This window comes from Antechinus flavipes, chromosome 6, assembly GCF_016432865.1.
Source record: "Antechinus flavipes isolate AdamAnt ecotype Samford, QLD, Australia chromosome 6, AdamAnt_v2, whole genome shotgun sequence".
Lineage (NCBI taxonomy): Eukaryota > Metazoa > Chordata > Mammalia > Dasyuromorphia > Dasyuridae > Antechinus > Antechinus flavipes.
The window spans coordinates 70,387,767-70,414,517 of NC_067403.1; the positions used below are offsets into that span (position 1 = coordinate 70,387,767).

The window sequence follows — 26,751 nt, forward strand, 5'->3', positions numbered from 1 at the left end:
TCCCAATTAAAAGGGCCAGCAAAGATAATGACTTCCTCATGCAGTTATGTAAACAGAACACAGTTCTACAAGGGAGATGTCTAGGATGCTCTCCAATCACTGCTGGGTCTTCATTCCAACACATGGAGTCCATTACACCATTCCTTAACCACAGAAGAGTTTGTGTCTCTCAAACACTCACTTTTTTAAAGTGGAGAATTGGTTGCTTCTAATAAGATCACACAAAGATGTATACCTGTCTGTAATCACCATTTGAAAGAGGACCAAGTGATGTCTTGAGTTGCACATGAATTGGATTTAAGGGAGACAGAGTTGTATAAAGTTTTCAGCTTCACTGTTTCTTCCTGAGTCAAATCCTGAGTCTGTTGGTCTTCCAGTCCAATACTTGGAAAGGTTATTGAGTGACACAAGCAGAGCAAAGTTTTGGAAAGGGCGTTGGGGAGTGTGGTAGATGCCAAGTTTACCTCAAGGCCCTCTGAAACTAGTGAGTGAAAAAAGAAGGGGTGAATAGTAAAGGGAATTACTCCATAAATGTAACCAGTGGAAAGGTACTTTTCAAAAGACAGGAGGATTTAGTAATATGAGAAAGTATTGAGAATAATTGTTAACAATTTATTAACAATGGGTTTGTCATAGGGGAGGTATCAAGAAAGGAAAATGACTAAGGAGATAGTACAATTGGGGTAAATGGGTAAAACAGTATGGGAGAAAGTTGTAATGCAATGAAATCTGTACTTAATGTGGTACATTAGAACAACTGGAGTTAGGGAAATAATATCAGTTATAGAATAAATTGAGCTGAATCAGGAAAACATTGTGTACAATAAAGTAAGATTAAGCGATGATCAAAAATGATAGATTTAGCTCTTCTCCGGATTCAGTGATCCAAAACAATTCCAAAAGATTTAGGATGGAAAATGCTATCCCCATCCAGAGAGAACTATGGATACTGAATCAAAGCATACTATTTTCATCTTTTGTTTGTTTGTTTCTTGTGTTTTTTTTTTTTTTTTGTTCTGATTTTCTTTCACAGCATGATAAATATGGAAATATGTTTAAAGTGATTGTATATGTATAATTTAGATCAGATTGCTTGCTCACTTGGAAAGGGAAGGAGAAAAAATTTGAAACTCAAAATCTTCCAAAAATGAATGTTGAAAACTTTACTTACATGTAATTGGAAAAATAAAATGTTATTGAGAAAAAAGAAACAGCAAGCTTAATAAAGACTCATATCAATATAGTGCTTTAAGTTTTGTGAAGAACTTTCCTTATGTAATTCTGTGAGTTAGGTGGGATTAACATTATGCCCCTTTTTACAGAAGAATGAAACTCTGAGAGCTGATTGAGTTGTCCCCAGTCACATATTCACTCAGTGATTAGGGGTGGGATTTGATCTCAGTCCTTCTGAACCTGAATTCAACACTTCCCTTTGCCATCCATCAAAAGTTTGGATGAGTCAGAGCAGTGAGTTAGCCATTAGGAAACAGAACTATGTGGAAACACTTGTAATTCCATTAAGGATATCAGCATGATAGCCCTTGCTCTGTCTAAATCCCTCCAAGTGTGCAAGTGTTTTCATTTCCTGAGTTATCTCCACAGATTGAAGTCATGGCCAAACTAAGGTATTTAAAAATCCCTACCCCACTTTTTGCATCACCTCAACACCAAGATGGAATTTAGATTATGATCCTGACCAATTTATAGTCCAGATTATAAATCAACCATCAATTTACCAATCATTGAAGAATGAACCCATTCCCAAATCTTAAATTAGATAATCATCCCTTCCTCTGAGGGGAAACCATGTGCTACAGTTATTGTCTAAGCCAGTCAATAAATACCTACTATGTATCTACAGCCAGACACTGTGCTGAGAGCTGGTTTGAACAAAGCATAAAGGTAATTAAAAGATAGTTAAAAGCTCTGGATAGACATTTCCCAGGGGATAAATGACCTGGCATATTTGGAATCTCTGGACATGGAAAATCGAAGGTGCTGGACTGAGATTGGTATGAAAGATTTAAATGTCCCCAAAGGCATCAATCTGCTCAGTCTGTGTGCTTAGATGCAATATCTACATAAAAATAAGTAGAAATTATTGAAATTTATTATCATTTTTGGCATTTATCTTCTCATTCCATTCACTCTAAAATACATTTATTAAATGTTGATTACATGTAAAGCGCTAAGATGAGATAAAGATAGAAACAAAAAGTCCCTGCCTTCAAAGAGCTTCCATTTGAATATGTTTCTGGAGCTTCATTTCCGAAAGGTTCCTTCATTGATACTTCTTTTTATTATCTTTATTAAGGAGCACAGTGTCTTATACGTGGGGTGAATTTTTGAGAAATGTTTGTGATTGTTGTTGATGATGATGACCACAGAGGAAAATCCAAGCCTGAGATAATTTCCCAACTACTATCTCAGAGATTATAATAGTTAAATTGTAATTTCCTAATTTCATGTGAAATTATCACTTGTGTCTTTCTCCAATATCTCAGGCTTTTTGCTAAAATATCAGTGTTTCCACTTAATCTTTTCTTAGCCAGATGAAGATCTAGAGAATCACAGACTAGTGAAAACAAATCCAGTATCTGGGAGAAGTGACTTTTGATAACAAATTGTCTGCTATTTGAGGACCAATCTGACTAAGGATAACAATGGTCATCACAGGAGGGCTGGTTATCTGGTGAATGAATTCTTTTGAGAGGAGAAACCTGGGAAAAAGATAAACATTTGAAAAGAAAAAACCCAAATGACTCTGAGCCTTGTGCAGCTTCCTTCCAATTTCATAGTGACAGCTATAAAATAGGGGGAAAGAGGTAGGGGGTAAAAAGTACCACACTGTTTTTAGATTGCCTACAAACATTAGTTTAACTGCAGGCAATCAATAAGCAATTTTTGTCTGAGATGCTATACTAGTATAACTGTCTGTGCCCAGCATGGACCCTCACGGTGTCGTCCCTTGCCTGGGGTGCAGGTCATCAATTCCTTTGCTCGGGGTTCATTTCTGCAACCTCTGCTCACACAGAGAGGTCTGCGTTTCCAAAGAAGGACCACAGTGTCACAGCTCCAACTCGGACTCCCCCAGGCTGTTAAGGGTAACATCATTCACACTTGATACTATAGCTCATAAGCCCCCATCAATATGCTTCCAATTTACATGAAATTAATCATCATGACACCATTAATTTTAAGACAAAAAAATTAACTTAATAATAACATAAATCAAGAATATTACAGTTAACTCATAAATCTAGGTCCCATTATTCCACTAATACACGCAGGTATTGTACTTTATCTCTTTCACAAGTTGATCTAATTCTCTTTCTTTACATAATAGCTCATTTCCTACCCTAACCAAATGGCTCAAATGTGAAGCGGATATTTATTACCTTATTCTAGGAACAGATTTGGAACAAGAAGGAACATTATGGCTCATCTAGTCCAATATTCTTAGGATACAATTGCAGAAAGTGAGCTTCAGAGAGATTTAATGACTTGCTCAACATTACATGAGTAACAAACAACAGAATCTGAATTTGAACCCATGTCCCCTACCTTCTAATCCACTACTCTTATACCTTGTTATTAGTGTTGGAAATGAACCATAGTTCCATGAATATTGTTACTTCTGTAAAAGTGGAGTTTATTTTAAATTTCAGTCGAATAAGAAAATGACTCAAGAAAAAGAGAAAAGAAACTAACAAGTTTTTCTTAGAGACATGAATCAAGGAGAAATCAAATTTCATTATGCTCCAAAGGCAGCAAGAATTATAATTTCACAAGACACTGTACTTATAGGGCTGATGGTGAACATAAGCAAAAACACCATGATGAAGATAAATGTGACTTATTTGCCAGTCTTTGCTGCAGAGGATGAAGAACGGATCAGTGTCTCCAAATTATATCACCATATTACTGTGATACTTAAATGACCTCAGTTCGTATTAAGGGTCAGGGAGGAAGAAAAGAAGCATTTATTAAATGGCTACTGTGTGCCAGCCATTCAAATATCACCACATTTAATACTCATAACAATCCTTTGAGGAAGATGCTATTATTATTATTCCCATTTTATAGTTAAGATAACTGAGAATAGTGACTTGTGCAGGGTCACACAGGAGCTAAGTATTTGAAGTCATATTTGAACTCAGGTTTTCCTTACTCTAAGCCCAGTGCTCTATCCATTGCACTACTTAGCTGTTTGAAAATAGAATTCAGTGTTTGCTTTTTATTTTTTCTTTCTTGTGTTTTTTTCTCCCTTTTGGTCTGATTTTTCTTGAACAACATGACAAATACAGAAATATGTTTAAAAGGGTAGCATATATTTAAAGTATATCAGTTAGCTTACTGTCTTAGGGAGGGGGAGGTAAAGAGGGGAGGGAGAAAAATTTGAACACAAAGTTTTACAAAAATGAATGTTTGAGGATGTGTTTAATGGAAAAATAAAATACTATAAAATGTTAAAAAGAAAAGAAAAAAGGAAAATATAATTCATAATTATATATATAAATTATATAAATATAATTCAAAATATAATATAATAATTAAGAAATTAAAGATCTCAAAGACTTTCAGACCATTTAAAAGTCTCATGCAATGCTATTACAAGTACTTCTTTCAAGAAGAAAGTCAGAAGGGGTGAGGTGTGGCAATCAATGAGAATCATGACTCAAAAGGGGGGATTTTCTATAAATTTAAAAGACAAGAAACAACTGGTAGATAGATTCTTAATGGATTATTCATGGGAGGTCATGGATTAGGCTTGATGAGAAGGTAAAGTCTAGGTTGTAAAATACACTAATAGGGGGAGAATTCTTTTCAATTGTTTTAAAATTTATTTTTAGAGAAGTTTTGTTTAATGGGAAGACTACTGGGCTTAAAGTCAGAAGTCCTGAGTTCAAATCTTAGTTTTGGGTTTTAAGAGCTCTATGATTTTGAGAGGAAAGTTCTTTGCAAACCTTAAAGTATGTTAGAGTTATGGGATATTTTTATTGTTACAAGATCTCTGAGTCTGTTTCTTGAGACAGTAATACTTGCTGGAGCTTGCTCCAATATTACTGGCTGTGTGACCCTGAGCAAGTTAAACTGTCAGTCTTAGTTTCCTCATCTGTAAAATGGGGTTGACAATGGTACTTCTCCCTCAGACTTGTTATGAGGATTAAATTAGGTATCATTTGTGAAGAGCTCTGCAAGCCTTAAAAACACTTATTTAAATGCCAATCACATCATCATCAATATCATCATTATTCAACATATTTTTAACGTTTACAAAGTATTTGACATATATGATTTTTTCCTCCCAAGATTCCTATGATGCAAAAGCTGCAAGTATTATTGTCATCTCCACTTTTATAGCTGAGAAAATTGAGGTTTAGAGAGGCTAATTGATTTATCCACTCTCACATAGCTAGAAAAGGTTAGAGGCAGGATTTGAATTCATATTTCTTTGACTCCAAATTCTGACCTCTTTCCTCTAGTGATTGAAAGTGCTTTATAAAACAGAGGTTCTATAAATATATGAATTATCATTAAACTGAGAAAACCTGAGAATTAGCATTTCCTGAGAAAAAGGAAATATTTACCATATGGGATATGTGGGGTGAGATTCAGGATGTAGACATGCCCTAAAAGTCTCAGTTCAGTTTTATTTATTAAAGCTTACTGCACTGAGGCTTTTGGGACATCCTGAATTACTTATCTTCCCCTACCTAAATTCAGTAGTCATTTAACATGTAATGGCACCAATTATATTAATTTACAAAAAAAAAAAGCACCTGAAAATATTTATCTTCAGAAATCTCTTCTCCATCTATTTCTTGCCAAATGGCTCATTTTCAATTTTCCTTTCATCACAGGAAGCCTGGACCAAAGGCCATTTGCAGTATGGCACAACATCTCCAATTGATAACTATTGTCTCTGAAGATTGAGCATGCTTCCAGCTGTAATATGGGCCCAAGATGCAAAGTGCCTGTTCTGAGATGTAGCCTAATGTTTTCTTTGATTATTAAACAGTGGACCTTTGCAGTTCTTGAAGCTCAATGTGAGGTAGAGCTGAAGGAGACAATTTGCTCAGCCAATCTGGCGGGGAAATTGGTCTCCTGTGTTCAGGGGATGCTCAAATATTCTAAAGCAGCTGCTGGCATTCTTGCTTGGCTTGTAAACATGACAAGAAGTCATTCTGTTGTAAAGGAGTTTTATTTCCAAAAATAACAAATGATGTAATGCCTTTCTACCTCCTGCACTTTTATCTAAGGTATCCAAGTTCAAAATTAAGCCAGGCTATTCATGTCAAAATTAGTAGAGACTATACAACAATCAATCCCTTGCATATTGATAAAATTCTTTTCTGCTTAGCTGAGAGGGCTTCATGTATTCTATGGATTCTTTAATGGTTGAATGGCTATATTTCAAATACAAATGATTTCCTTATCTGTCAAATAATATAAAGTATGTAACATTTTGAGACCCTATCTCTGGATTTATAATCCTAACAAATGTTATAATTATATGTGATTAATAAATACTATTAAAAGGCTAATTTGCTAATTGAATAATTGGGTGTATTGTTAGACTTTAATAAGAGGAAGTTCCCAATATTTGTCCTTGCTCTTTAAGTCTTTCTTTACAGACTTCTATTTCCTTCTCCTCCATTCTCCTTCCTTTCCCTCACCTCCCCTCAGGTTGTATATTTGACAACTGGTAAGTTACAGAAATACTTTCATTTAAATGACAGTTACAATGACAGCAGAGAATGACTGACTTGTAATCCTCTCTCCTCTTCATTTCTGTTTGCTGTTCAATCAGCTGTCAGTCATGTCTGACTCTTCATGACCCCATTCGAGTTTTCTTGGCAAAGGCAGTGGAATGCTTTGCCATTTCCTTCCCTAATTCATTTTATAGATGAGGAAACTGAGATAAATAGGGTTAAGTGACTTATCCAGGGTCACACAGCTAGTGAGTGTCAGAGGCAAGAATTGAACTCAGGAAGATGAGTCTCTTTTACTCCAGGTCTGGAACGCTATCCACTATGCCACTTGAAGGTAAATATTAGAAGGACATAGGTTTGATTCAATGGAAAGATCCCAGGACTGGGGTTTGGGGATCTGGATTTGAATCCTGGATTTCTGCTTACTTGCTGCTCACCTGTGTGACTGTATAAATCTTGTTTCCTCTATTGTAAAATGAACAGTTTAGCTAGATCACTGGTCCTCAAAAGTATAGTTCAGAGAATCCTGAGGAGGGTCTACAAATTCAAAATTAGTTTTTATTTATAATATGGTAAATATCCCACATAAATAAAAACTCTTAGGACTAATTCTCAATAATTTTTAATGTTGTAAAGAGATTTAAAAAAAGATTTTGGAACCATTGAGCTGGATGATCCTCAAGGCAACTTCCGGTTTTAAGTCTGTGAATTTATAATTCTAGCATTCCTCCATTCTCCTTCTCTATCTATTGTATTTTAGGAAAAACTCTCCTCCTAAGTGTATGGACCAATTTCTTGAGGTATTTTTGGTGGGGTCAAAGTTTTCTTAGGCTATTACATGCTTCTGGCTGCTTTCAATTTTTAGATTATATGAACATTTTCATTCCGAATTCATACTGCATTCCTTTGGACTTTTTCAAATTGCACTGAGACAATGACAGGTCCTTGTTCATGGGGAAGATGTCAAATAGAATTGCTATCATGTACATACCAGATACTACAGCATTCAGTGAAGCTGATTTTTCTTTAAGAAACATTCTATTGGAATTATACAATATACTATTGAACTAACGTGCACACATAAAATAAAATCCCTTATGATAGATTCAAAAGTATGAAATAAAGATAAAATAAATGGCAAATGATTTTGTTACTGGTGCAAAATCCCATTTGATTCCAGATAGAGAACAATGTGATTTAGCCTGCTTTAATGTTGTAAAAACCTTGGTTTAATACTTTGTGGTATAGATTTGAAGGTCAATTTCTAAGTTCTGTTTATTTTGGTGCTTTGTTTTCATAGCTGTCATAATTGAAAAAGATATCTGAAAAAGGCAACTCAAGTGCATCTTTGGCTATTTTTACAAGAATTATTTTCCAATTCTGTCCAACAATTATTCAAATATAAAAATTTTTGATTAATAAAGTTTTCTCTTCCTGAGGTTTATCAGTTGTTTTTGCAAACTAATATAATAAATAATGTCACATTTATCTATTTTTACAAATAGATTCAAAACCCATTGAAAGATTCTATTTGCAAGATTTTTAAGCAGGTTAGAAAGGTCTGTTTCTAAGTATTTAACATGCCCAGATATGAGTATTTATAGGTGATATATATTATTTTTGGTAGCAGAAGCCTAGTTTGTAAATATCTTGATAATAATGATGGCTTCAACTAGTATCTCAAAACACAGCAATACTCATAAGAGATTCAATGTTAAAAATAGTGGACATATATGCAAATTTCAAGTTATCATTTTGATAATCAAAACCTTTTGGGGAGCCAACTTCTTAGACCTGATTAGATTATCCTTGTTGTCACCTTACAGTATGGCTAATGAAAAACTCAGATAAGAAGTATACAAGTATACATGAAAGCAATTCTGCCACTTTTCATTTTGCTAGAGATTAGTTAAAACTACATAATATAATCTGTAAATTTACTTAGCTGGGCACATATCATAATATATTGTAATATGTTAAAATGAGTGAAGCAGCCTTTTTCAACATTCCATGTTATGTAAATCACACTCTTCTTTCAGAATATCTTGCATATTGTGAATGTCACATGACCATTATTTCATATAGAATGAATGAGTCTCCATATTAAATATTAAAAAAACTTAATTTTAAAAAATATTTTAGTAGTTTAAATATTTTCTTCCCATTCCCTAATGAACTATCTTGTGTTCTAGGGAAAACTCCCCCTTATTCTGGACCTCCTCAATAAGTGTATGTCAGATAAACATCTCTTTCCTTGAGGAACTTACTAGGGATATCCCAGTAACCAATCTATTATTCTTCATCGTCAAAATATTTTTTCTTCATTTCTTTTTTATGATTGTAAAGATTTGAGGTAAGTTGCAACTACTACCCACAAGGCACTGGACAAGGAGAAATAGAGAAAAGGGTATCAAGAAATGTACAAGGCAAAAAGAAGGTTTGGTCCCGTGCTGGGACGGAGGTTTTATAGAGCCTGGCAGATGGGCAAACCTATTAGTTTGCTAAGATAGTGTCATATATCTGAAAGACACTAAGGAACTGCTTCCAATACAGGCATGAGGACTGGAGCATGTGTGAACAAGCTTTCTTTTCTGTTCTAGGTTCAGGAAGTTTAGACTAGGTCAGGACATCTAGTCGTAGAGATCCAGAAGTTGAGGAATCCAGGCTGGTTTTGGCCAATCCGGCATCGAGTAAAGGTCTGGAAATGTAGCTTGGAAGACTATGTCAGCAAAGCTGCTTCTGAATATGAATTTGGTGGGGCTAATGCTAAATAGGAACTGAGCTAAATTGAGACAGATAGTGTAAGGAAAATTAAGGCCCTCAAGGTTTTTTGAGGGGAATACTTGTTTTTACTCATTTAATTACTCTTTACCAAAGTTTAATATTTAGCTAAGCACTGAGACCCTCATTCATTCTATGTGTTAGATGTTTGTTTCTTCTATACTTGTGATATAGAAAAATACCCTTTGTAATTATCTCTTTTTAAAAGCCAGTTGATGTTTAGTAGTTAAGTGGAACTAGGGTACTAGTCCCTGACCCCTTAAACTGGCTGGGAACACTGCCAGTGAGAGTTCATGCTGATGGCAGAGGAAAGCTATCCTACTCCTCTTAGGTACCCTCAAATCCTGGAAGACTGGGGTCACAGCATATCTTTTACAGAGATTAATATCCTCATGATGTTAAGCGAAGGCCAGAAAGTTTTCCTATCATGTTAACTGGATTACAAGGGGTGATTATAAGTAGAGATAATGACCAAGATTCTTTCAGGACTGGCAGGCATGGATAAATGGGAAACCGTATCATTGAGGGAATATACATACTGATGAGCATTCACAGACAATTGGTGATATGGATAGAGCGCCAAAGTTGGAGTCAGAAAAAAAACCTGAGTTTAGATCTTTCTTCAGGCACTAGTTTGTGTGGCCCTGGCAGAGTCACAGTCCCTCAGTCCATTTTTCTCATCTGGAAATCAGGGTTAACAATAGCACCTACATTACTGGGTTTCTGTGAAGATCAAATAAGATAACATGCAAAGTACTTTGCAAACTTTGAAGTGCCATGACAATACCAGCTGTTATCATTATTATATTTATAAATTTTACTTGATTAAATGTTCATTTTATCTCTATTATATGTTGATTTAATTTTTATTATTGCTGAGTGGGCCCTCAAGAATTGTTGCTATAGTGCTTACTGGAAAGAAGTGGCTGGGCTGGGGAGGAAAATATCAGCCAGAGTTTGGGCAGTTTTTAAGATGATGTTTGAAAAAGCCAAAGCTGCATATTTTCAAATATTCTATAATACTTCTGATAAGACATTCCCAAATGTTCCATGCATTTTTTCAAGTTATGTATTTTAGCTGCTATTTATTAAGAGCTGAGATATCATTTTCTTCTATACTGTTTCTCTCTCTCTCTCTCTCTTTTTTTTTTTTTTGGTGATGCACTTAGGGTTAGTGACCTGCCCAGGATCCCACAGCTAGTAAGTCTCAGGTGTTTGAGGCCAGATTTGAACTCAAGTTCTCCTAACTCCAGGGCTGTACCTGCTCCTCTTTCATCATGTTCTAGAGATTGCTAAACACACATGAGTAGTTAGTAATATGTGGACTAAGCTGTCCTGTGTCTGTGTATACCTGTTACATACACACACACATATGTACACACACACCCCATAACTGCTCTAGTATTTTTACCAAGAAAACCACATAAACATTATTGGCATTGCATGGTTCACGGGACCCCCAAGTACACATATACATATGTGTACATGTACAAACACGTGTGTACATATATGTGCATATATATGTATGTGTACGCACTTATACATATATGTAATTTTTAATATATAGGTAAATGTATATAGAAATATGTATATGTTATGTTCTATATATATATGTATATATATCATTCATCCCCTCCTCCCCTACATATATACATACCACATCTATCTGGTCATGATGAGTTTTGAACAAATAATTTCTTGTTAATTAACATGTTAATTAACATGTTGATTAACAGCTCTTCATTCATATTTATCACTCTAAGGTTCAACTATGCTTTCCTTAGAACAACCTTTGGAAGTAGGGCACTAATGTTTTTGATCCTCGTATAGACAAAGAAACCATGTTTCAGAGAGGTAAAAGTGACCTGATCATTATCACAAAGGTAATTGTGGGGCAGAACCTAGACTCTAGCCCAGATTCTTTAAACCTCAATTTCCTCATCTATAAGGAGCTTAATAAAGCTGTCTACTTTACAGGGTTGGTATAAAATTAAAGAAAGTAGCTAAATTAAATTAATTAAAATTAACTAAAGTAGGTATATTAAAGAGAAATATTACTCTGGAAACTAAAATACTATAAAGTTATAAAATTATTGTAGATGTTCACATTTAGGTGAAGGTTCTTGCTCATAAGATGGAAAGAACATATTAGTAATATGCTTTTGCATATGATTCTTTCATATGCATGAAAGAAATGTCCTCAATTTAAAGTCTACCATTAAATCTGAGTAATTACAGATCAGGGACAAGGAAATTTCCTATAAGCCTAGGCTGCTTTTTTATTTCTTCATATAGAATGCTCAGGGAGCCTTCATTTTCAAGGCCATCGATCCACAGCATAACCAAATATGTCAGGCTCAAGCTGTTTCTTATATGCCTTGAGAACGACAACAACCAAAAAATTCCTATCTATCTTTTAGGACTTTAATTTTAAAAAGAGATATTTGAAATGTTTCCTCTAGCACCAAAGAGAGGGCGTATTTTCTAATCTAAGTCAATATCCAGTTCTCAGAGATCCTTATGTACAGTTTAATGACCACCATTTCTATTTTAGTTTGACACCAGTGAGCCTCTTAGGGACTTGATAAGTAGCGATTGAACTGAATTAGGTAATGGGTGTTAGATCTGGAACCAGAATGAAATTCATGGATCCTCTCATATAATCCCTTCATGAGAAAATGAAGGCTGATAAATTTTTAAGTAACTTCCCAGAAGTATCAAGAATGGGATTTGAATTCAGGTCCTCAAATCCCCTAATACAGTACTGACTTTCTAAGAGAAAATAAAAAAGAAACGAAGTAAATGAGGGAAAAAATTTACAGCAAGTTTTTCTAAATGAGACTTTATTTCTTAAAAGTAAAGAAAAGAGAGTCAAATTTATAAGACTATGAGTCATTCTCCAATTGATAAATGGCCAAGGATATGAACAGGCAATTTTCAGGAGAAGTCAAAGCTATGTATAGTCACATGGAACAATTCTCTAAATCACTATTGATTAAAGAAATGTAAGTTAAAATAACTTTGAGCTACCACTTTTATCTGATTGGCTAATATGATGGAAAAAGAAAATGACAAATGTTGGAGAGAATATGGGGAAATTGGGACACTAATTCTCTTCACCCAGTGCTTTCCTTTTAAACATTCAATTTAAGTGTATTTTGTAGAGTACCTGTTAGATGCAAAGAAAAAAATTAAGGGTGCTATGCTAAGCACTTTACAAATATTATTTTATTTTGATCCTCAAAACTACTCTGTGAGATAGACATTATTATTACTCCAATTTTGCAATTGAGGACACTGAGGCAAATGGAGGTTCCAGAACTTGTTTAGAGTCATGCAATTAGTAAATATCTCAGGCCATACTTGAACTCAGATCTTCCTGAACCGACCAGGTCCTGACCAGGACCAATTCTCTATTTACTATTCAGCAGCAGAAGCAACAAGATTTAGCAACAGATTGAATGTTTGTGTGGGGGGATTGATGAAGAAGAAAGAGTCAAGGATGATTTTGAGGGTGTAGATCTATATTAGAGAAAGGAAAAGGAGCCATCAAATTTATCAATTAGGAAGCCATTAGTGATGTCTTCAAAGCAGTGAAGATTAGGAGGAAAGTAGGAAACTGAGAAAAAAATTTTACAGCATGTTTCTTTAGTAAAGGCTTTATTTCCCAGATATGTAGAGAACAGACTCAAATTTATAAGAATATCATGATTCTTAATTGATAAATGGTCAAAGGATATAAACAGGTAGTTTTCAGAAGAAATTAAAGTTATCTATAATTATGTGAAAAAATGATCTAAATCACTATTGATTAAAGAACACCTAGCAGATTGGCTAATATGACAGAAAAAGAACATGGCAAATGTTGGAGGGAATGTGGAAAAATTGGTACAACAATTGTGGAATTGTGAACTGATCAAACCATTCTGGAGAGTAATTGGGAACTATGTTTCCTCTCCAGAAAGGGTATGTGCATGTCATTTTAACCAGCAACAACACCAGTAGGTCTGCATTCCAAAAAGATTTTAAAAAAGAAAAAGGACATATATGTAAAAAATATTTACAATGGCTCTTTTTGAAACTGAATGGTGACAAAAAATAAGAAATTGAAGGGATGCCCATCAATTGGAGAATGGCTGAATCCAATTTGATTATATTGGAATGCAACAGTACTATAAGAAATGATGAGCAGGAAAGTTGCGGAAAAACTTGGAAGACTTTTATGAACTGATGCAAAGTGAAATAAGAAGAAACAGGACAACATTGTACACAGTAACAACAATTACTGTGAATGATTTATTCTCAGCAATATAATATCTAAGTCAATTCCAAAGAACTTATGGTGAAGAATGCTGTCCACATCCAGAGAAAGCATCTTAGGAGTCTGAATATAGATTCAAACATAATTTTTTCATTTTATTTTTCTTGCTTTTTTTTTTGCAACATAGCTAATAAGGAAAAATATTTTGCATGATTTTGTGCACATAAGTGATATCACATTTCTTGCCTTTACAATGAATGGAAGGAGAGAATTTGGAAATCAAAATTTTTAAAAAGCTAAAAATAAAGAAATAATAAATTAAAAAAATAAAAAAGAGTGATAGGGTAATGGCATAATAGATCAACAAGTTCAAAGGCAAAGAGGATGCTTGTGGAAGATGGAAAAGTATGTGGTAGAAAAGTGATTGACAATGCATGATAGAAGGGAGATCTAATAGAATAAGGCCATAGTAGAGATGGAAGACAGGGACTGTTTTGTTATTATGTTTGAATCTTTAGCACCTAGCACATTACTTGGCACATAATAGATATTTAATAAAGGCCTGTTGATTGATAAAGGAGAATAATCAGGGAAATTTTAGGATTCAGTAGACAGTTAAGTATTTTTTAAGCTGGAATGAATAATTTGAATAAAAAGTTTTTAATGGTTACTGTGAAAATCTATACTGCAAGATGCCATTGAAATGTCATAAAGAAAATGGACAATCAATATCTCTTACTGTTACAGTAAGAATTATGTATTTTCTATATACATATAGAAATATGATTTTCCTATATTTCCACACATTGATCATTATTATTGTTTAGACAAGGACACTTCACTCAGCAACTTAGCTTATGACAGGATGCTGTATCTAAAATGCAGAAGAGTTTGGATAAGTGGAAAGTTTCAGACATAGGAAACAAGAGATACTACATGGGATGAATAATGTCCCTGTAAAAGTGTCTCCCTCCCCAGCCTCTCTGATATTTTTTCATGTTGCTAGAAGTGATTATAGCCCTTAAAATTTCAATATTCATTTCAATTAAATTTCTGATTTCATAATAAGGAGTACCAACTATAATATCAAGATCTCAAGATGGCTTTCTTGATCTGCTTCAAAGGCACAGAAATTCCCAACTAATTTCTCAAAAGATTCATTTGTCCTTAGTCCTTAAGAAAGAGGAAAAATGAGTGAAACACTTCATTTGAAGAGTGAGAAATGTTTAAATACTTATTCTGCTTCCTAATAAAATTGTCATGCACTATTATCAATGATTAGAATACATTAATCCCATATAGAACTCTAATGAATGCCGATAAAGTCAAGTGTTAGAATGGTGACATAATTGAAAGTGATTATTGTAGAAAACATTTTATAAATTCATATAGTGATTTTGTTTACCAGTGGCATTTTTGCAAAGGTTGATACTGACTTACCAGAGTCTTCAACAGAGAAGTAGAAAATGTCACTGGTTGCATTGCTGCCCACTTTCAAGACATAGCAGAGCTTCATCTTATCAATATCAGCTGAAAAAACAGTATTTCTTGGTCATTTTTATCTAATGAAACCTTGGCATGATATAAATTTTGAAATACTTTAACATATCATTGCTTCATAAATCATTTCTGAGCTAAAGCAATAGCTACATATTTTAAAAAGTATACAATAATTCAATTCAAACATTATTGTACACCCCATGCATATTGCACACTACAGGGAATGCATTAAACATATAGTGATATCTTGCAAGTAACTATAAATTCCACACTGTTTTGGTACTCCATAAGGGCCTAGATCTATTTGTTTTTTATTCTTCTTCACCAAGTTTAACACAAACCTCTCAAGGTCAATTAAAAGTAACAATGTTTGTTGAAAGAGGGAAGAACAAAAAGGGAATGAAAGAAAAAAGAAAAAGTGAAGGAAGAAAGAAAGAGGAAAGAAAGGAGAGACAGAGAAAAATAGATAAAAGAGAAAGAAGTAAAATAAATCATGTGTTTCTGTATACCTACTCTTAAAATTTTAAGAATTTATCATTTAGGTCTAAAATTCTGATTTTTTACATGTTGCTTCTTGAGTACTTTAAAAAAGAGTGATTTGGTCAAAGAAGCTATACTTCTTATGCTTTATACTTTTATTTAAACTCATATGAATTTTGCAAAGAGAATCATGAATATGCAGAAGTGTTTTCATTTACTGCAGTTACCAAAAAAAAAAAAAATGTATCTGAATATGCTTGGGAAAACAATCACAAAGGATTATCAGTTACCCTTTTGTTATTTAGCTTTACCCATGATGTGTCCTGTCCACCAGCAATATAATATACCTATACATGTATACCTGATATACAGACAAATGCAAATATGGAGTTATAAGTAAAATAGAAAAACAAAGCATGTGAAAAATGGAAAGGAATGTTATATATGGGTCTTTCCCCTCATTTCTGGGTCACTATTCACACAAGGTATAATGTGCTTTGTTCATTCTCTATGCATATTTCCCCCCTCATGTTTGGAGAAAGTACATTTAGACCAAGAATCCAACAGATTGAAAAAAATCCACAATATATTTACAGTGAAAAAAACACTACTTCTATAGGTATTTGGCTAAGTTACTAGCATGCCATTTTTTAAAAAAGGAAAACAATAAAGGTAGAAAAAATCAGCATAACATTAAATTGGATTGGTCCAACACTTCTACTGTTCAATGTGAACAGAGACTGGCAATTCCATTAGAATATTGAGATTGGAAAGGATTTCTTGGGGAGGGGTTGTAAGGCAAAGGATTATCCAGGATGCCTTTCATCAGCAACACAAAACATGGAAAAGACACTTCCAGTTTGGGGAGCTGTCCATTAAATCTGGCAAATACACACAACTTGCACTTAAATCTGAAATTACATTATGATAGTTATGTTGCTTTTCTCCCTGCCTGAGCATTTGCATATTCTTATTAAATGATCTTTTTTTTGCTGAAATAGGATTATTGCATTTAATATTAATCAAAGGAATTTTGTTACAACATATGAAAGAAAGTTAGATTTAGACAGAGTCAAAGAACTTGAATTCATATTCTATTTCTTACTGATTTAAGGGGGCTCAGTTTCCTCACCTATAAAATGAATTAATTGGATTGTGTATTCCCTAGAGTCTCTTTTAGTTCTAAATCTATGATTTAATGATTCTATAATCCTCTCTTTGGACAATTTTCCTTGAAGTTAAGGAATCTAAGCAACTGAAGAGGACAAATTAAGGGTGTGTAGTTGAGACCAATAGACATGATCTGTACTAACCTTGTGTGAACACCTTAATGTTCTCATTTCCAAGGTCAAGGTGAATGAGGTTGCCATGTTCTGGTCCACTGGTGACTGTGTATTTCAGAAGGTTATGTGGACTGTCTTGATCCTCTGCTTTAAGAGACTTGCTGGTGATCGGGAAGCCTAGTTGCCCAGTCCGAAGAATCCTTAAATCTGGGGCACCCTTGTTGACCACAACCTGGGGTATTCCATTATCCAAGGAACTGATTTGGATCCTCATCACCTGGGGCTTGTGAGTTGCTAGGACAGTATCTGGGAAGATGAAGAAATCTGTATGTGTGCCATCTGTCACAACGACAGAGAAATTATCCTCAGTGGTCTTTGTGCCATCATGCCAGTAGCTGATCAAATTCTCATTCAGATCTTGTTTGGTGAAGCTGGTAATGGGCTGACTGCCATTACATAGAATTTGTCCATGGGTGGGGATGTGGGTGATTGTGAAGAGCAGAGAGGTATCTGGGCTATCCTGGTCCTCAGCTGAAAGTTCAAATGGAGTAATCAACTTTCTCTCTCCTTCCTGCACCAACAAGGGGTGAATGGTCAATACAGGCTTTTTGTTATCCACATCAATGATAAAGACATGGAAGGTCTGGAAAATAGTATTGTGACCATCGGTCACCTCAAACTCAAAACTGTCCATCTTTACCTCATCTTTTGCAGTGTGGACATAGGAGATTTTGTTGCCAGCCAATTGAAGCTGAGTAAAAGAATCAATGGGCTTTCCAGGAAAGTCAGAACTTTCCAAGTGTCCTTGATTTGGGGCACGGGTGATGCTGAAGCATAATTGTTCATCAGGACTATTTATGTCACTAGTACTGAGAAGATCAGTGGTGAGGGTCACTCTGCCACCTTCTTTTAGGGTCACCCCTTTGTTGATCACTTCAGGAAAAACTTTGTCTGGGCCACTGATCGTGACATAGAAATACCTATCTATCAAGGGGTTAATTCCATCAGTCACATCAAATTTGATTAGGTCCCGGACCCCTCCTAGACCTTTGTGGCTATAACAGATTAAACCCTGGTCAACTTCAGACTGAGTAAAATTCATATCCAGAGTGAGATTACTCCACACTTTTCCTCCAGGCACAAGGAGCTTCTGGAGGAGTCCTTGTTCAGGACCTGATCGAAGAATGTAAGCGAGGTCCTTGTCATTTGAGTCAAGATCTGTGGCCTTGAGGACTTGGTTCGTGATGACTTTGGTCTGTCCAATGTCCATTTCCAGGCCATCATTGATGGACAGCCGTGGGGTCTCATCATCCACCAAGATCACTGTGATTGGTATCTTCTTATGGATTGTGTGCTTCCCATCAGTCACCCAAACCTCAAAGCTGTCCATTGTGGTTTCAGAGTCATCATGTTCATATACAATAGTGGAAGCCTCTTGAATCTCCTCTAGGGTAAAGCTGTGGACAGGGCGGCTTCCAGTGGCCAACTGTTGAACGATCTGTCCATTCTGGGGGAGTACTGTGACCTGAAATCGTAGCTCATCTGGCGGCAGGTCTGAATCGGCACTATTGAGTAGAGGGGTGTCTATAACTAGACTCATCCCTTCCAGCACCACAAATTCACGAATGAAAAGTTCTGGCTGCTCATCATTGGTGGGCAGGATGATGATGGGGAAAATGTAATTGGGGGAAACATGGACACCGTCAGAGCAATAAAAAGTGACCTGATCTTCCCGTGGTTCTATCCCTTGGTGGATACTCTGGACATAGTTGATGTGCCCCAGACCTATATCCTTGATGGTGAAGGCACTGATAGGGTTACCCACCTGGGACTTCTCGGAGCCAGGGGCTGGAGAGATACTTTCCAGGTAGCCAAATGAAGGCTGCCCAATGATAGTACATAAGATATCATCATGGGGAGTGTCCACATCCTTAGCGTCTAAATGTCTCAGGGTCAAAGTGCCTTTCCCCCCCTCAGGGACACTGAACAGCTCCCCTCCTTTCACTTCAGGAGGCACACTGTCTATGGGTAACACAGTCACCTGTACCTGCACACCCTCCACTACTTTGCCCGCTACCACCCAGATATTAGAGGGGTTAGATATTGTAAGGTTGAAAGCATCGTGCTGCTTCTGCATACCGATCTCACCCCCTGTGTGGGCATAGGCTACTGCCCCATTGATGAGATCTCCTTGGGTGAACTGCTCTGTGGGCAACCCATTCAGCAGGAGAGTGCCCAGCTGTGGGGGTTTCTCAACTATGAAGGTCAACATCTGATCATCCGTGTTCTTCTCTGTGCCCTGGATGATACCCGTGGTCATTTCTGTGGCCCCATTCTCTAGGACATCAATGGCAGTGCCCACCCAGCCACCTCCGGGGACAGGGGTCCTGTCATTAATAGTCTTTATAATAATTCGGACTGTAATGGGCACTTGATGGATCCTGTCACTCACAATCAATTGGAAGGCGTCCTTGGCGGTCTCACTCCCATCATGTTGATAGGAGATGTGTCCCTTAACGATATCATCCTTCATAAAGTAAGTCCCCGAGGTCATGACTCCTTCTAAATAGAGGAGCTGACCGTGTTGGGGGCCCTGTGCCAAAGTGAACACCATATTGTCAGCCTCTGTGTCTGGGTCTGTGGCATCTAGTTCCCTGCTGGTCAGAATAAAGCTCTCACCCTTCTGCACAGCGAAGCCACTGTTGGTAACCTCTGGGGGCTGGTTGTCCACGGGCTGCAGGAACAAACGGAAGGTACCTGGCACAGAGTTACCTGCGGCATCCTCCACACGGTAGGTGAACTGGACCACCCGGGGGGCAATGCCCACTTCCTGCTGAGGAGGCTGGTAGGCCACTTTGTGGTGATTCACCTGGGCCTGCGTGAACTGCGTGACTGACCTCGTGGGCTCATCGGTAAGCACAATTTCCCCGGCCGGAACAGGGTGGTTATTATCCATGTCCGTAGGGGGTGTCAGGAGCATATAGCGCAAGTGCCAGTCATCAGAATCCACATCAGTATAGCAGAGAAATTGCTTTTGGAAAGGAGTGAGCTGGTATTCTTTCACAGTCATCTCTAGGCTCACTCCTGGATGCAACTCTGGGCTCAGAACATCCACCGGCTGCACCTTGATGGTGAAAAAGTGTTGGCCTGATTGGTTGGGTGGATCATGATCATCCTGCACGTGGAACACCAGCTGATCTATCATGGAGCTGGGATTATGGGGTCCAAGATGGCGGTAAAAGAGCCTCCCTTCCAGGATGTCTTGCTGCAGCCATTCAGTCACCACCTTTTCATAGAGGCCCTCTTTCTCCACATAGGTCCAGCCCTGCCCTCCTTCAGCCATCAGGGGTGATGGGGGTTCACTTTGGCGCAACAGGACCTCTCCTTGGGGCTGCCTTGTGAGGGAGGGACTGGGGGCCAAGTCCCACCCCGGCTCTCCCTCCGTCCCCTCCAGGGCCGATGTCTTTAGTACAAAGCGAATGGTTGAGTCTTCAGAATCAATGTCTGTGGCACTAAGAAGGAAGCGGGAAATCTGGAGCACTTCGCCCTCAGCTAAGGAGAGCCCGGTGTTGGTACTGACAATTGGAGGCTCATCATCCTCAGGGACAATAGTGATGGGAAATAGGAATTCTACATCGTGGCGCCCATCGCTGAGGCGGAAGATGACGTTGTCACTGTAGCTGTCACTGCCGTCGTGCTGGTAGATCACCCTTCCCGCAGCCAGCTCCGCTGGGGTGAAAGATGTGCGCTCCGGAGGGGCTCCAAGGACCACCAGCTGCCCGTGGCTTAAGCCCTTTGCTACGGTCACCCTTACCTCTTCCAGGTTGTCTTCGTCGCTGATCTCCAAGCTCTGGGCGCCGGCCAGAGGCCGCGACTGACCTTCGAACAGCAGCAGTCCCTGGTTCCGAGAGGCCACCGGGGCCAGGGTATTCATGGGCTTCACTACGACCACGAAGGCGAAGGGGGGAGAGGCGGCTCCATCCGCATCCATCACCTCCATCTCTAGCTGGAAAAGGCGCTCCTGGCTGGAGTCCCCCGTGGGAGGCTGGTAGGCAATCTTCAGCTCTCTCAGGTCCTGCTGAGTAAAGGAGGTGACGGCTCCTCCTAAGGGATCATCGGTGTTGATGAAGTAGCCTCGCTGCCGACGGGACTCGGGAAGCACAGTGGGGGGGTTGAGGATGTTAAAGACTAAGTCATCGGAATTGGTTTCCAAATCCTCCGCGGCCAGGGACTCCAGGGTCAGAGGGGTCAGTACGAACTGGCCCACCTCCATCATCATCATGGCTCCGAAGCTAAGCCTGGGTGGCGTGTTCTCCCTTCCCTCCTGAATCCTCACCAGCATCTGGAAGTGCTCCCGGGCCAGGATCCTGGGGAGTCTAACGGCCTCCTCCGTTTCTGACCCCAAGATCTCCACCAGGAAGGGCACGTAGTCCCGATCGGGTGACGGGGTGCTGGCCAGGTGTCGGTAGCGCACCCCGGCATTCAGGAACGCTTGACAGTCCATCTCCCTCCCCGGGGACAACGGGGCTCCCGAGGGGCTCACCAACTTTCCGTGCCTGGGCAAAGGGCCACTTTCCCGGGGAAGTGGGGTGAGACGGCATGCTAGGGGGGCCCCATCTGGAGAGGAAGCGGCGAGGGAGGCAGTGGAGAAGTTCAGCACCCTGGGGTCAATGGCGTGGCTGAAGCCCCGCAGCGTGACCACGGCCAAGGGCAGGTTGCGAGTGACCACTTGGAGCCGTGTGGAGTCCACGTCCACGGGCATGGTGAAGGGCAGCACAAGGGTCCGGCTCGAGGAGTCATAGCGCAGCTGCAGCCGGAGCCGGTGCTGGGAGGGGCTGTGGGCGCCAAAGTGAGTGTAGTGAACTTGCTCGGGCCCGAAGGCGCACGGGAAGCTGGCTGGGGTGAGCGCGCCCGGCGCTGGGGAGCCTGCAGCCCCTCCGCCTCCGTCCTTGCCCACCACGGTTACCGTACACCGCTCCCCGGGCTGCACGCGGATCACCAGGTCCCGGGCCGGGTCCAGCCACACGGAGCGACCCAGGGGTACCCGGAGACCCGGCGGGGCTGCCAGGATGCCTGCGCCCTCGGAGCTGCGGCGGCCGCCGCGGGTGGCCCGCACCAGTGCCGGCATCGAGAGCTCGGGTTCGGGCGTCCGTGCCGGGAGCGCCGGGCAGCCCAGCAGGAGCGCGGCGAGCGCCGTCAGCAGGCGCTGGGGAGCGCCCGGGGGCCGAGGCCAGGCACCGGTCATGTCTGTCGGCGGCCGGGATCCGCGGCTGCTCAGACGCCCAGGGTGGCAGCCGAGGCTCTGGCTCTTCAGCCCGAGCTAGCGCTTGGAGCGGACTGGCGGAGCCTCCGCCGCGGCAGGTAGCGGCGGAGAGGAGGAGAGGAGGGGTCCTAGGCGAGGCCCCACCCCCTGCCCCCTCCTTACTTTCAGCCCCGGCGGCGCGCAGACGCCCCTCTGCTAGCAGGTCCGGAGCCGGGAGCGGGGAGCGGGGAGCGGGATGTGGAGAGAGACCTCGCGCCTCCCTCCCTCCCTCCGCGAACCACTCCAGTCCACAGCCGTCTCCGCCGCGGGAGAACGCGCGCCCGAGCCGCCTCCTTCCCGGAACGCCGCACTTGGGAGGCGAAGGAATAACTCCCCTCGCACTTTCGCACCCTAAGTAGAAGTTCGGGGAGCTCCGCCGGCGAATTAGTCCCTGAGCTTTACTGATGTGCGGCTCGGAGACATTTCTAGCACCCGGGGCGGAGAGCTCCAGTTACTCTGCGGGTTTCCAGCCTCTGCGTCTGGGAAGGCTGGCACTCTGTCATCTGTAGATTTGTTTTTGTCGTTTATGATTTCTAAAACGGGAAGCAGAGGTTATCAGCTGTTTACATTTCTATTCAAAAACTTGTAAGCCGGGTGAAAAACTGGGTTTTATCTTTTTGTGGGTGAGGAGGTAGTAATCAGGGGCGGTGGAGAAGTCCAGAAGTAAAGAAAATGTGACTCCCCCAGAAATAGAACTTGTGTGGGGTGAGAGCTGTGGCTCAAAGGAGCAGCTTGTGTAAGACGTTCTTCCTAGCACCCAAATCATTTTTTGCAATAAATGACTTACTATGTCAGGTGTTGTGGGATATATATATATGTATAAAATATATATTTGTGAGTATTTTTGTATATGTATGTACACACACACACCCTGAATTCTAATCTGGCTCCAGATATATGCTAGCTGTGTGATCCGGGACAAGTCACTTAACCCTCAGTTTCCTTTTCTGAAAAATGAATTGGAGAAGGAAATGGCAAATCACCCCACTATCTTGGCTAAGAAAATCCAAAATACGATCATAAAGAGTAGGACATAAAATAACAATAACAACAACTCACTCTTTCTCTCTCTCTCTTCTCTCTCCATACATATACATGTGTGTAACTAAGAAACTGCCAGACAGGAACCAACACTGAGCTCTTGATCTGTGAGAAGCAGGCTACTATAGGGCATGGAAGTCTGGCTTTGGAGTCACCATCTACTTAAATACCTGTCTCCAACACCCATCTCTCTGTGATTATGGGCTAACCTTTTCACTGCTCCCACTCCTCCAACTCTTATTTCCATGGAGTTTCCACATTGGTACAATCATTGCTTTAAATTCAAAAGTAGTATTAATAGTAAAAAGTTTCAAAGAAAAATAAATCCCTAGCTGGTTTTTTCCCCCTTTCCAATATAAACCCGTGAATTCACTGATATAGGAAACTCTAGGTGAGAAACTTCTACCAGCTTAAACTAGCACCTTCTTTGAAACTTTGAGTCTGATGAAAGAAGGAGTATTGGGGTTTAGGGCCTTGCTCAGATTCAGAAGGCCACTTAATGTCAGAGATGGGACTTGACTGACCCCAAGGCCAGCTCAGTCTGCAATATACTTCACCTCTAATCTCTAGACTATCCCTCAAGTTATTCCTGTGGGTAATATATTAAAGTGTGCTAATCAATTATTTTTTTTTTAAATTGTACCTGACTGGAGACTGACTCCAAACATGATCTCTGAGATGCCTAGGCAGTGTATTTAATAGGATGCTGGATGTGGAGTTAGGAAGACCCAAGTGTCATCAGATACTTTTTGTGTGATCTTGGGCAAGTCATTTAACTCCTGTCTACCTCAGTTATTTTCAGCTGGAAAATGGGGGAAATAATAGCACCCCAGAGCTATTGTAAAGATAAAATGAGGCAACATTTATTTATTTATTTATTTTTGCAAAATCAAGTGTTTCAGTTCCCCCCCACCCATCCCCTCTCCTAGATGGCATAAACATGGTAGAAATTATATGTTAAATACAATATATGCATGCATATGTATACAATTATTTTACAGTACAAGAAAAATTAAATCAGACAGGAAAAATTGAGAAAGAAAATAAAATGCGAGCAAACAACAACAAAGAGTGAAAATGCTAAATTGTGATCCACACTCAGTTCCCATAGTCCTCTCTCTGGGTGCAAATGGCTCTCTTCATCACAAGATCATTGGAACTGGCCTCTCATTGTTGAAGAGGGCCACGTCCATCAGAACTAACCATCATATAATCTTGTTGCCGTGTACAATAATCTCCTGGTTCTGCTCATTTCACTCAGCATCAGTTCATATAAGTCTCTCCAAGCCTCTCTCTATTCATCCTGCTGGTCATTTCTTACAGAACAATAATATTCCATAACATTCATAGACCATAACTTATTCAGCCATTTTCCAACTAATGGACATCCACTCAGTTTCCAGTTTCTTGCCACTATAAAAAGGATTGCCACAAACATTTTTTGCACATGTTTGTCCCTTTCGTTCATGAGGTAATATTCGTAAAGCATTTAGCACAGTATCTAGTGTATAATAAGCATTTAATAAATGCTTATGGTTTTTCTTCCTTCCACTTTTCATGGAATGTGAATCTATGTATAAGAGTAATTGCATTATCCCCTTCATTGTTCTCGAAGAAGACCATGACATCCAGGAGGTAACTCCATGACATGCAAGTGAAGTGGATTTAAGTGAGGGAGGCTGGGCAAGGTCACCTGCCTCACTTTCCCCTCCAGAGGCATCTGGATCCAGTGGCCAGATACAGATCAGGACGATTGGAGATGGCTCTGGACTCAGGGTTTTTAAAGCTGAGATCTTTCCGGGCTTCAGTTTGTCTGAGGTGAGACCCCTTCAAATAGAACAACCTGAAAGAGTTAACAGGACTTTCCAGAGGTTGATTTTACTTATACATCTAGAGTATAGCCACCATACAACCTCTTGTTTTTATTTACAGTTGTTTATACCATAACACCAATGAATTGAAGTCTGTCTGATACAACAGGCTTAGCTTATAACCTGAATATTAGTCCTGTTTCCCAACAGCAGCATGGAATAGGATTTCACTATGTCTGAAAAAATTAATATGAAAAAAAATCACACCATTTTACTGACACCAGATCCCTCTACAATTAATATAGTTACAACTGACTTGATTGGATGAATCATCTACTTATCTAATGGGCAGTTCCTAGAAATATTTTTTTTTAAATCTAGTTATAACATTTTGGACAAAATTAAGGGTCTTGTACACCTACTGTTCTCTCTGGTCCATTGACAATGTCGTTTTCATGCTCTTTAGGAAAATAACTTTTTGAAACCATGCATTGTAAATTAAGAGCAGTGGGCTGAGCGGAACTCTGGCTGTAAGTAGTGCATAGAGAAGATATTGCCAGAGAAGTATGTAGCTGGAAGATTTGCCAACGAATGGACCTTAAGACGTTTCCATTTGCTCCCTTAGTTCGGTACTTGAAGAATCTAATTTTGTATGAATGTATAATCTTTTGGAGATTTTGAAGAATACAATTCTTACAATATTTTTGTAAACACTTGCTGTGATCAAGATGTTCCCTCACCTGGGCTAGCTCTGGTGAGGAAGTTTCCCATGTCCACTCATATATTTCACAAAGATTTATGAGGTTCTTACTGGTATTCCTCATGCCATGTACTATCTAGACCAGTGATAGGTCCTAGAATGAATAAGAAATGATCCTCAACTGCAAAAAACCTAACTAATAAAAGTTCATTTTTCTATAGTGACCTAATAGTTCAAAAACACTTTCATCACAACAACCTTGTAGGTAGTATAAATATTATTAGCCCCACTTTACAGATGAGAAAAGAGTCTTCCAAGACAAAATACTGGGGTGGAATGCCAACCGAAGTTTATTAACTTCAAAGACAGTGTTCTTTCTACTCTGACCTGTCACCTAGAGGAAAAATATATATATAAGTAAAAATAATGTAATTAAAGCATGATAGATTTTGGAGAAAGATTGAAAGCAAGGGCTATGAAAGAGAGTTCCATCTAACTTAAACTCTTTTCACAATTGTCACTCCCCAGGAAGAGAGGTAGCTGAAATTAAAAAACAAAAAAGAATGTGTCTATAACATTCTTTTTAACTCACTACAGTCATATTGGCTAATTCATTATTCAGTAGTGAGAGAGAATCAGTTCTGTTCGTCTAGTTCCTACAACTTGGTCATATTCATCCCACCACCTTTTGCAGGCTGATATACTACATGTGTGACCCTGGTCAAGTCACAGAAACCCTTCAAACCTCAGTTTTTTCCTTTGTAAAATAATTAAGTAATAAGATTAGCACCATTCACCTCACAGTGTCACCGTGAGGGTCAAATGAGATAATGTCTTTCGATCACTCTGTAGAATACTAAATAACTGCTAACCATT

The 26,751-nt window shown here is 39.3% G+C and overlaps 1 protein-coding gene across 1 annotated transcript in view; it reads right to left on the reverse strand.

Annotated features, from left to right (window-relative positions):
• FREM3 (FRAS1 related extracellular matrix 3) overlaps positions 1-22,266 on the reverse strand; it is a 102,814-nt gene extending 80,548 nt beyond the window's left edge. The window contains exons 1-3 of the mRNA XM_051966679.1: positions 20,450-22,266; positions 17,052-20,416; positions 15,199-15,288 (exon numbers count right to left, since the gene is read on the reverse strand). Coding sequence (XP_051822639.1) covers positions 15,199-15,288; positions 17,052-20,416; positions 20,450-22,266 — 5,272 coding nt within the window. The remainder of the gene's footprint in view (positions 1-15,198; positions 15,289-17,051; positions 20,417-20,449) is intronic.
• Between the last annotated feature and the right edge of the window lie 4,485 nt (positions 22,267-26,751).